Below are 12451 nucleotides of genomic sequence, written 5' to 3' on the forward strand. Positions count from 1 at the left end.
GTTATTTTTGTACTCATACCAACTTTGTAGCAGTAACCAAATGCAAGTGTGTATCAAAGAATAGCTTGCCCATCCCACATATCTCCTTTCTCTTCCCGTTAGTGCTCTCTTTGTCCATCTGCTTCACCATCCACTGGAAGTTTCTGTGTCCCTCTGCTTTCTAAAGGTGTCCTTGGGGGACAGAACAGTAAGGTTTTATACTGCTCCATGAAGATCTTGGTTTTAGTAAGTAAAAATCTATCTGTCTTTCCTTTGCTTTTTTGGACATATGGAGAGCTATGATGTTTCCGGCAAACATTTTCTGTTGAAAACTCAAAAGTAAAAGGGGAAAAAGTTAGGGTGAGGCAGTAAAATGTTACAAGGATCTTATTTCAGAAGAGGAATTGGAGGAAATTGAGAAGAAAGAGCACTTACCTTCATAGCTCAGAGATAACTCTTCAGCTGTGCACACCACTGATTTTTTCAAGTTTGAACAGTTTCACCTGGGTTTACAACTTCCAGCCTTCATTGTGATGCTGTATAAGTCACATTTTTCTTCAGGTCAAACCACAAACCATGCACTTCTTTTAAAGTTCCTGTTCTTTAGAAATAAGCCATAAGGTAACCTTTTCTCCTTCTGAGGCATCTTCAAATCAAGCAAATGCCCAAGCTGTCTGCAAGGCTTCCTGGTACAGTCTATGGGCAGGACAGAGACAGAGTGGGAGACAGACCTGCTAGGACAACCACTGCAGTCTGGGCAAGACAAAGACAGGGGCTATTGGAAAAAGTGGGTCTCAGATCATGACTATTACTTACACAATCAGATAATCAGCCTTATTACTAAATGATTTTGATTTTAATGGATGAGTTGGCTTTACATGTGAAACAACAAAGCCTGTTTTTTTTTCCAAATAAAAGTCCATAAAATAATTTTTTTCTGAATAAAAGTCCAGAAGAGCTGGTAGCAACAAATAAGGAACCTCATTTTCACAAACTGTCAGTGAAATTTTCAGATCACAATATTAGTAAGACTGAAAAAAAATCACCAGATATTCCTAAAGCTGAAAAATGTATTAGGCAGAAAGTCGCTAGTGCCTGCTAGTTGTGCCCCTGCCTCAAGGATTGAACCAAGTGGAAAACACAAGCTCCAGTACAAAGCACAGTTATTTCATATTTGTTCTAACAGGAAGTTGCTTTTACTTTGTCTGAAGATGGCAACTTTTGATGAAGAGTAATTTTAACAACCGGAAGCTACAGGGCCCTGATCTGACATGGTAATTTCAGTGAGATAGCTAGGTTTTCTCTGTTAGCTCTGCAGTTTTTGGGAGGGAGGTGTGTTTTGGCATGATGTGATTAAAGAAGTGTGCATCTGAGGAGTACCAATTCTTGTTCTTTTTGGCAAGGGACCAGCTTCTTAGGTGATTCATAACAACAATCATAAACACTCTGTTAAAGGACATCCTTTGAGCAACACCAATAATTTCCTGTGTATGTGCACATAGCATTAGATCTATATGGATGGATTACACAATGTATGTGCATGTATTCAATCTTATCTTCTAGGCCTGCAGTCTGGCAAAAAAGGGAGCTGCTAACCACAACGTAATGACTTCAATACTACTCCTGCAAAACTCAGATATTTTAATGGAGAAGCTTATCTTTAATTTAAAACACCGTATAATTTTAAGTGTTCTTATTACTACTGTTAAACTCTTTTATGCCTCAGGGTAAATCTAAAAATGACCTTACTAGGCACTGTCAAAGATAAAAAAGAAGCACACCAGTTTATGACAGTGACAGTGAATCACTAAATTTATGACATTTCACTTTTCCAGCTGGCAAGGTCCTGCAAATGTTAAATAACAGGTATGGATCTCTCTGAGGAAAGTAAAGGCCTGTGACCACTGAATCCAAGTCAGCTGCACATCACCAGCGACCTTCTAAATCATACTCTGTGTGTCATTGTACTATTTATTATCCAGTCAATAACCAGTGCATTCCTGGCAAGTGAAAAACCAGGATTTGGGGGAAGTGTATTTGTCATATATGCTCCCAAGCAGAGCTCAGCACAAGTGTCAACATGTTCTGACCATGACCTGCAGCAGCACTTCAGGCTACTGCTACGACACTTGGACAGACCAGTCCTCAAATGAAGGCATTCAATACACAGTACAAAATGGCCATTGGAAAGGGAATTATAGGAAAACAGGATCATTAATATTCATCTTCACACAGCACTGTGGTAGCACAGGTTTACGTGGGTCAGTGTGGCATTGCTTGCAAACACAAAACTCAAAACTGTTTTCCTCTTTCTGACTAAAGAAAAAGCAAGCCTGCCGTGAGCAGGATTATTAGGGGTTCTGATGTGTTCAGTTTTGGGTAACGTCCTGAAGAAAAGCAATGAAAGGCAATGCCTGAGTTAAGAGAGGGCAGCAAAGCCCGAGTACCTGAGCATCCACCTCTGCTTTTAAAACCTGTGGCCAGAGTTTAAGCCCCACAGCCTGTTTTTAGAGCCCCGCTGGGTTCGCAGGCAGGCTGGACGGCAGCGGTCAGGGCTGAGCAGCACCACGAAACCCCGCTGGTTCGCCTTCTCGACCCGCAGTGAAAACCCAGCTGCCGGCCTTATCCCGGCAGGGCTCGGGGCCGTCCCAGCCCGGCGGCTGGAAGGAGGGGCCCCGGGCGCGGCGGCGGAGCTCGCAGGGCGGTGTCCCAGCCCCGGGGAGGTGCCGCTCTTGCCCCGCTGGAGCAGCTGCGGCGGTGCCGGGAGCGGCTGCGGGCAGCGTGTGTGTTTGTGTGTTTGTGGGGCGGCAGCCATGCGGCGCTGGAGGCTCCTTCTCTTGCCGGCGCTCCTCGCCGTGCTGGTCTCGGTCAGAGGTGAGGAGGGGCGGGAGGCGCGGAGCGGCCGTGCCGCGGCTCGGGAGGGAGCGCTCCCCCGCGCGGAGCCCCTGGGGCGGGGGCCGAGCGCTGCCGCTCCGCACGGAGCCGGGCTGCACTGCGGGTCGGCCGAGCGGTCCCGGGAGGGAGCCGGGCGGGTCCCGGCTGGCTGCGTCTATCCAGAGCAGGGAAACGACGCTATCTCCCTCCAGACCTTTTTGTTTTTTTTTTTTTTTTTTTTTTTTTTTTTTTTTTTTTTCATTTAACTCACTGGAAAAGTATTCCTGAGCTTTCTGCCTATCTTCCGCGCTGGAAACTCTGACCGGTTTACCATCTGCGGTGAACATGTGGTCCAGTCCCCAGCAGGGCCCTTGGCTGCAGGGGGTCCTCGAAGGAGACTCGGAGGGGTTTCGGGTCGCGGGGAGCTCGGCTGGAGCGCGGCTTCCATTTTAGGAAAGAAACCAGCGTTCCCGCAGTCCCGGGCCATCGGATAGTTACTCACCAGAAAGTCTGCCCTCACACGACAGCCGTTAAAAATAATTATTATGGCAAAACCGCAGGCTAAAACACACTGGTATGTTTTCTGAGAACCTTCTCGTTGCTTCAGTAAGTATCAGGGACGATTTTCCTGAGCCGTGATCAAAAAAGTTTGTATGTAATAGCACGTTGGTATTTGGTAAAAGGGAGCATTTCGGGATGGGGGAAGTAAATCCCCAATGCCAAGTTTTTTTTTCCAGGCAGAGAAACTGCTGAACTGGAATCTGCAGTCCAAACTGTCATTTTCCATTTATATGACTTGTTTCTAAGAAATATCTTCTTTTACAATGTTAATAAGCATACTTGCTGCTGTGCCTCGGTATATTCTTTCAGGTACTCTGTGAAAACAACACATAAAATCTTAAATATCTACCTCTTCGCTGTAAAAGAGAAGGAAAACTACATGTTCTTGGAAGCTATAGATAGTGCATGCAGCATGCCAGATAAGCAGTTTGACAGCAAGCCTGCTTGAATTCAGTTCTGCTGTGGCCCTATTGTGGTCTTGACTTGTAGGTTAGCAAAGCTGAGCTCTTCGAAAAATAGTACAATTTTACCATAACCACCTTTAAAACTGACAGACGATTCAGGTTGCTTACATTTATCATCTTATTACTTGTGTGGAAGACTTCCTCCACTACTTCTGCAAGCAGTCCTTATGGTCATGGACAGCAAGCTCTTTGCTGTGATGCTCTTAACACATGGAAGTTTTTGGGGTCACTGAGAAACAGTCTTCCTAAATTTTTTCCCAAAAAGTGTGGAAGTGAAAAGAGTCTGTCTGAATTCTGCTTTACTGGAGGGAAGGTGCACAACAACTGCCTCAAGGGGTTTTGTTTTGAATGCTGAGTAAAATGAACATTTAAAACAGACTTCTTTTAGAAAGCTAGTTAATTTGTATGGGCACTGGTTAATGTCAATAATGCAAACTGAGTAGATAGGTTATAATTAGTTTGGACACTTTTTCCTTAAACAAAAAGTGTAAGAATTTGAGAACTGCTGAGAATGTCAGCCTGGAGAGGGTGGGGCCCTCCAGGGGAATTTCAGATCTGTGCTGGTGCAGTCTTAACTGACAAAGGCAAAACCTGAATTACATGCTTTTGAGAAACTTAATTTCACTGTTGGTGGGCTGTCTATAGTCTGTCTGCAGAACTGCTATAGAAAGTTAAGGATCTTACTTTACCAGTTCAGGTGAGACTGTGTGGAGGTGACTGGTTTCACTGGGACTGCCTGCTTTTATGATTCAAGCAGAAAAATCTGTAGTCCTGACTGATAACTTCTTCTGGGATCATCCATTTCAGGCACAGGAAAGTTGTTAATGTTAAATCAATATCCAGCATATCAGAAGGATTTGAATGTATTAGTAAGCAAGGGTGAATTGTGTTATTTGAGCTTGCTTGGAGAGAGAGAGAGCTTAGGGTTTGAACCTCAGAGCTGGTATTCAAGTGTTGTCTCGTGAGCCAAGTGTGAACTCTGACAGTCTGGCAAAACTGAAATTTAGAAACTATTGGGGCTGTATCCACAGGAAGGTTGAATGTAGGTTTTTATATCACCAGTTTCTATAGGCAGTCTGACAGCTTGCTCCTGCTGAGGAGAGGGGTTTTCCTTTTTCTCTTCTTCCTTTGTTTGGTCTCGTGCCATGGAGGACTGCACTGAGATGATTCAGCTTGATAAATCAGCAAATGAATAATCTGGTGTATTGAGTTTGCTCTGCGGAGTGTTTGATGGGTGTTCCTGCCAGCTCAAGGGAGTGGCAGGGAGCTCATGGGAGAGTGGAAATGAGGTGGGGACAGGCGAGGAGAGAGCAGGAGGCTTCCTGCTGTGGCTAGCTGTGAGGTGTGAGACCAGCTCAGCCATCTTATACCTGCAAAATCATCTAGTTAGCCCAGTGTCAAATCTGTGGTTTTCAAAATACAATACAAAAAAAAAAAATAGCATTAGGCTATATTACTTCTGTACAATGTGTATGAAGACCAAAGCAGAAGAAGAATTTAAAAAAATAAAAAAAGCCACACATTATACTCCATATGTGGACTTGATGACCTTAGAGGTCTAAACCAATCTAAATGATTCTGTGTGATTCTGTGTATGATGAGCAGCAAAAAACTGCTGTGTTCAGACACGAAGCTCAAAAGTCTCCCTTACCTACTGTAGGCATTAAAAGGGAGACAAAAGTCTCCCTTACCTACTGATCAAGGCATTAAAAGCTGTCTGCTTACTGAGAATCTGAAGTTTGGACTCTGGGATATGTGGTTTAAGTGTCTGATGCAAGAATTGAATAGAGCTTGTTGATGGAAACACAGTTGTTGAAAGAACACCTGGAGGTGTTTAAAATACAGGCTGGGAAATGAGGTACCCATGTTGTAAGATCAGTAGCCTGGGGTGGATTGCAGTTGGAGATCCCTTCTTCCTAAGACTGCTCTAATTAGAGGGCTCTGAGCACAGGGGAGGAAACACTTGTGCTCCTGACTTCTTGCTGAGGCAAGTCAGTGTTGAGAGAAATAACTAGCTGGATGAAAGGTAGGGAAATGATCCTGTCTGTAGTCCAGTAGATGGAGCTTTCAGCTGGGACAGGGAGGTGCTGCAGGGACTCCTGGAGACTGAGCTTTGCTTTGTTGGCTCTGGAGTTGTTTGCCTTTTAAATCTGATTTAAAAAATCCAAACAAAACCAAAAATAAGCCAACAAACCACCACACAGCTTTCAGTTGATTTTAATAGCAGTGCTAGAGTGCATACAAGGCGGCATGAACTTTAAAAGTGCAGCACATGTTCCTCCATCTTTCTATTTTCTTTAGTGTGAAATGGCTAATAATTTTTAATGTGGTGTTATTTAAAATGGCCACTGCGCTGTTATATCAAAATGATGTCACTGCAATAATCCTAAAGCTTTCCGTTGTTACAGTGATTTAACTTGGCAAGAGTTAACTGTGACTCAGCCTACTGCCATCCAGCCAAGACCAATTTCAATATTTTCCTGATGTTACTCTGGTTCATATGATTGAGTCGCCTGTGCTTGAGAAAGAGCCCTACATTAACTCTTGCTGTCTTGAACTTCTCACTGCAATCACCTTGTGTTTCATCAGGTGGCAGCTGTGTTTGTAAAATGCGATAAGAATAGCAGTGGTTGGTTAGGATAATTTTGCTAGGGGTGTTCCTCTCTCTTCTAGCCTTTTGAAAACTGCTTTTATGTGCTCTGGCAAAGGAACCTGATCTTTGGAGTCTGGTAAAATGCTTTGAGATAATGTTATCAGCAAAACAGTCTCATCTCATGAACTTTTACTTAAATTAGCTTACTGTCAATGAATGCAATTCCCAATCCCAATCATGGGGTTGGGAATTGAGAGAAAAAAGGTTGATCCATCAAACTCCAAAGGCCCTCCCTCTTTCTTACTTTAATTTTAAGCCAAACAACTCTACCCGCTCCTGTATCAGCCTTCCTGGTTTTTACTGCAGGTTGTGCTCAGCCTGTCTTCCCCTTTGCTGGGATGACATGCAGACCAAGAAGGTTGTAATGAGCCTAATGGCTTCTTTTTGCTGCTCCTTCATGCTGATTTTCCTCTGCTCCTCTTTGCTATTCAGTGTCCCACCCCCTATGAGGGTCACTTATGGTCCCTCAGGGCTGTCATTGCTCTCATGTGGGTGGCCCTGGTCTGAGAGGTTCACAGCCACAGTCCATCCCTTTGCCACAGTACCTCCAGGATGTCTCTTGTTTGCCTGGAACCTCTACTGCCCAGAGCACATCTACAGCCATATGTTCCCTCTGCAGTCTCCCTCTGTGAGTCCCTCAGACCATGTCCTCTTGTGTCTCCTGTCCCTGCTGGCTGACTCTTTATGTGTGCTCGGGCAGGAGTATTCTGTGCTCCCATGGCCAGCTGAAGGTTTGATGTGCACCTGCAGTGTCAGTGCCAGCGTGACATGATTGTAAGTGGCACAGAGCAGTGCATGGCCCTACCCAAACAGGGCAGCCTGCTGCTGAAGCCCTGCCAGGTTCATGTCCTGTACTTTCATTGAACCATAGAATAGAATCACAGGATGCTTTGGGTTGAAAGGGACCTGAAAGATCAGGTAGTTCTAATCCCCTGCCATGTGCCTGGACACCTCACACTAGACCAGGTTGCTCAAAGCCCCATCCAACCTGGCCTTGAATACTTCCAGGGATGGAGCATCCATGTAACAATTCTTGAGCAGCATGTATGTAGGAGTTGTTTGGACATAAATCTTGTCTTCAGGTACCTACATCTTGTGTCTCCAAAATACATGGCATAGTTTATGGAGTAGATTAAGATTATTTACATTATATAACAGCACATATCTAACTTCTTTATAATTTTTTCAAAGGGCATTGAAAAATGGCAATTCCTAGTCCTCAAGTGATAAGGACTTTTTCCTTAGGGATTTCAATTGCTGCAGGAGGATAGAAACAACCTTGTCTCTGCTCTGGTGTCCCAGGGGCTGTCTGGTACTTTGTCACCCACTTTCAGTTGGGATAAATGCCTTTCTGCAGGGCTGCTATGATGGGTTCCTGCATTTGTGTTATCTAGCTCCCCCACAGCTTCATAGAGTTGAGATTCCCTCTTCCTGGAATGCAGTTTCAAGTGAGACATTGTGCAGTTCTACCTTTCCAAATGCCAGGGGATTAGAAGAAATATGATAAACCCACTCTCCACAATCTTCCCCTCATTGTTCAACAGTTGTGGTTTTGAAATGATTACTGCTATCTGAGACTAGCCAAGGCTGCACTCCATCATGCCAGCACACACATACGTTTGTACCACCTAGGGTGCTGCCTACATTATCTTTCCAAGTAGAAAAGCTTCTAGCAACCGCTGTTTGACTTTGCTGCTGCATGGACACAACTCCTGCTGGTGCTGTGAAGATAAAAGGGGCTGATATACTTGCCAGGCTTCTTCAAACTTCCCCTTCTCCCATCACATGTGCTGTTTCATCATCCATACTTTTCATGCATGTCCTGTTATTCCACTGCTCTCGCACTGCCTGATTGCTTGCAGTATGGCTTCCTGATACAAATCTAAGACATGTTTTCTGCCCCAGTATATGAGCAGAAGTTTCATGGACCTACCTGGCTAAAAATACCTTTACTTTGTGCCCACACCATAAGCCTCTACTGGCAAGTCGGGCTAACTGGTCAGCCTGGTTACTATGTTTCTCAAACTGCCTTTGAGTTTCAGATATTCTTATTAACACAATGTGTTCAAGTAGATGTTTCTCTGAGTAGCTGTTGTATTACTTTCCATTCTTCTGATGCTGAAAGTGGTTTTTCTCCCTGCTGCTGGTTAACATGACTCCAGTCATTGAGTCTTTTCTGCACTGCATTAGTGATCACTCGGGAGGCTGTGTATATGTGTTCTCAGGGCCACTGGGGCTCTGAAGCATGTTCTAAGGTGAACAAAGGCCATTACTTCTGCAAATTCATGGCAGCTGCTTCAGCATATAAAACACCCCAGCATACAACGAGTTATAGTTGGAAGAGTTCAGCCTTCTTCGTGTTGATTTGCTGGCTTCAGATTAATCAATTCAGGTTAGGGAAAGAGAAAGATTACCTCGTGCCTATTTCTTAGTACTGTTTTGAAGGTTTTTCCTTTAATCAGTATATCATCAATACAATGGAAAAAATTTCCCGAGATGTTGCCTTTGTGGATGATGCCATAGAAGAAGGCAGGGCTGTGTTTCCACCCGTTGTAACAGCTAGTTCCAAATATGTTGCACACCATTCTAGGTGAAGGTGGTTGGGGTCTTGTTTCTTCAGGAAGAAGGATTGAAAAGAATGCTTTTACAACACCAGTTGAAACATACCAGGTATATTTTTTGGCTCCTTCTATAAGAGCTGTAGTGTGCCTGGAACCCCAGCTACTAATGCAGCAGCTACGTAATTCAGAGCTCTGACTTTTGCTGTTCTCTGCCACTCTCCAGTGTGCTTCTGGACAGGCTGATCAGCATGGTCATAAGGTAAATGCATTTTGAGCATATCCCTCTCCTTGTTTTTCTAGGGAATCAGTTGCTAATTACTTTTCAAATCTCACCCATGTCCCCTTAATCAGTTCAGTACCTCTTTCGGGTTATTTGCATAGCTAAGGTAAGAACAGCTGAGTGCCTGCAACATTGCTGAGGTAACTCAGTAAGGGTCTGTCTTGGGGATATCTTTTTATCCCATCTCATCTTTGTTTTTTTGTTCTTTCTGTTTCGTGTCTGGGACGGTCACCCCCCTCTCCCACCCTGGCTCAAGAATCTCACCATAGGTGGGAGCCAGGGCTGGCTTTCCTGCGAGAGCTGGTGGGGGCAGAGAAGGGGAGCTCCACCTTTTTTCTGGCTACACCGTCTATTCAACTAGCCAGGCACCAGAGATACTGTAACACGTGCTTTTCACCTGTTTCTTTTTGTTGGTTTTTTTTTTTTTTTCTTCGGCACTGTGGCTGGGCTCACTGGCTCCTTTCTCTGCCTCTCTGCTGTTTTGGGAGCTCAGAGCCAGTGCGTGCTGTGCTGGTGACTTGGGACCAGGGGGACCCTGGCATGTACCAGAGCCTGACCCCGGGATTAGCCATGGTTGGTGAGCTATCCAGCGGAGATTCCCCACTCAGCCCCCGCAGTTGTACTGCTCGGGGTTTTGTGCTGCACTGTGACCCAACACCCCAGCGCAGAGTGAGCTGCCAGCCAGTTTCTGGTTTGTTTGTTTTTGCTGCTGCTGCTATTGCTTGTTTGCCTTGTTACAAATACTTGTAAAGAACTGTTATTCCTTTTCCTATATCTTTGCCTGAAATCCCCTTGATTTCAAAGTTATAATAACTCGGAGGGAAGGGGGATCATATTTCTCTATTCTAAAGGAGGTTCCCACCTTCCTTAACAGACACTTGTCTTTCAAACCAAGACACATATAGAGGCAGCAACAGCACAGAGACAGCTTTTCTGCAGACTCAGGACAAATATTGCAAAAGCTAGTGTTTGGATGGTTACTTGGTATCATACGAGGTAGTTCTGGCTTGCTTTTTCATTTTAAAAAGGTTGTTTCTCAATATGTATGTAAATCCTAGTCTCGGAAGGATTTCCTAGCTTGCTGCAGAAAATTTGTTGCTCCTTTCACAGGTACAGTTTTCATCAGTTAAAAACAAAAATAAATGCAGTGAAACTTACCACAAATGCCTTTTAAACTGGTTTAGTCTTTGCATTTCATGTGGCTGTGAAGGCCAGAATAATAAGATCCAGAAGATTTTATTTTTTTTTTACAAAGAATTCTAAAAAGTCATAAGGCAAATTCCTGTGAAAGTCCAAGAACTTATTTCTTCATGGCGTAAGGCCTGTTTACAATAGTTTTTCTAAGTATTGAACAGTTTTTATACATATAGAACAGTTCCTTTAGAATACACAGTTGACATGTCAGATGAAGGAGTCATTCAAACATGTTTTGGGAAATAAAATATTTTGAAAAACATTTATGTTTTAAGTCAGGTCTGATCACACAGCACATTGGCTGCATAACAAATGCATTCAGTTTACTTTGTGCAGATTTCAGTAATTTGTGAAGGGTCCATATACTGTAAAAATCTAAGAAATGGCATCTTTAACAGTACTTGTAACAGGAAGGCCTCTTGGCTGGGTCAACTGTTAGTTAGATGCAGATGTTAATTCTACTCTACTTATCTCATAGCTTGCATCCTGTAAAACTCCCACTGGATCCCTTCTTGCTTCCAAATTTTTCACAGGAAATGGTATCCATTTCTTGATGTGTGTAAAGCTCATTTTACTCTGAGCCAGAGTTTTAATCATGGCAAAATCAAACCTTGTTTTTTTAGGATAGCAGTTGTTCTTTCTTCAGTTAAAAGTTATAACTAAGTATACAAATTAATCTGTCCATGAAATAGGAGTTCTTTTTGATTAAATACCCATGAATTTAATTGGTAAAAATCTGATTTTAATTATAAAACTGTCTTTGTATGCCTTTTTGCTTAACCACAGAAAAATGTTGCTTGTATGTTTTCTGTTAGTAAATAAATCCAGTATTCTGAGGAAAACATAAAGTGAAAAAGTTTCAAACTGATATTTCTAGGAAAGCAAATCCAAGCAATATTGCTGGAATTACTGTTTTTATAACTGACACAAAAATACTGTACTCTAAATCTTCTGTGTCTGGGAAAAGTAGAGTTAGAGTGTTTAGACTTCTATTTTACCACCACTTGTTTGTTCCCTGTGATTTGGATGAAAAGATTGAACCTATGTGAAGTGCAAAGGAGCTGGTGGTAATAGTAGTGGTATTAGAAGTGACATGTGGTGAATAAAAAGTAAGTGAGGCAAATGTGTTGGATAGTATACAGTGTTAGAGCTGATGCTATTGTTGGACAAACCAGACAGCTCTGGAGTCCCACAAATCCTTGTTAAATTTAGAAACAAGTAGTTTCAGGGTGAACTTTGGGGGAGTCTTTTGAGAAAGCCTATGCAGAAAGCTTTTAGATAAGGATGCCTTTTCTACATTTTATATCATTATCTTTCAATGTACTCATTCTTCCCTCCCCTCCAGCTATCCATACCTGTCTGTATTTTTCCTCTTCAATGCCAGAAATGCCTTCCTCCCTATCTCTGTGTTTCTCAGTCCATCCTGGATGCCAGGCATCTTGTGACTGGATCCCAAATTCGTTAGTTACTTCACCATCTTTTCTCTGCTCTCTCCCCCCACAAATGCTGCAAATGGTTATAGACATGCCTTCTTCACATCCGAGCCATTTTTGCTTGTCTTAGCCAGCAAGTTTGCAATCTGATTTACAATATTCTTCTCCACCATTCTCACGGATACTTTCAGCTCTCCTTTTTTCTAATTTGGCCTTCTATAAAGGTCAGCTCTTTCCTGTATATACTAGGCAGAGATGTTGACCTTTTTTCCCAAAATTTCTGGCAAGACTTGTGATTCTGAAGCTTGTGGCTGTAATGAGCTGACAACACCTCTGCATCTATACTTCTCCCTGTCTGTCTCTCCTCCTTCCTCTTCCCTGCCCTAGACTGTTCCTTCTACTGTCCTTTGGGTATTGCCACTGTACCTTTGTCACTGGCTCCATTGCCAGTC

The 12451-nt window shown here is 43.3% G+C and overlaps 1 protein-coding gene across 2 annotated transcripts in view; it reads left to right on the top strand.

The window, feature by feature from the left end:
- The first annotated feature begins 2689 nt into the window (after positions 1-2689).
- Positions 2690-12451, top strand: part of CD99 (CD99 molecule (Xg blood group)) — a 30770-nt gene continuing 21008 nt past the window's right edge. The window contains exon 1 of one of the 2 annotated variants that reach the window (XM_085056403.1): positions 2690-2853. In XM_085056403.1, the coding sequence (XP_084912529.1) occupies positions 2793-2853 (61 nt within the window). In that variant the 5' untranslated portion in view covers positions 2690-2792. The remainder of the gene's footprint in view (positions 2854-12451) is intronic. The other variant, XM_085056412.1, reaches the window with a different exon arrangement.

The sequence above is a fragment of the Lichenostomus cassidix genome, chromosome 1, assembly GCF_008360975.1.
Source record: "Lichenostomus cassidix isolate B80296 chromosome 1, HeHo_3.0, whole genome shotgun sequence".
NCBI lineage: Eukaryota > Metazoa > Chordata > Aves > Passeriformes > Meliphagidae > Lichenostomus > Lichenostomus cassidix.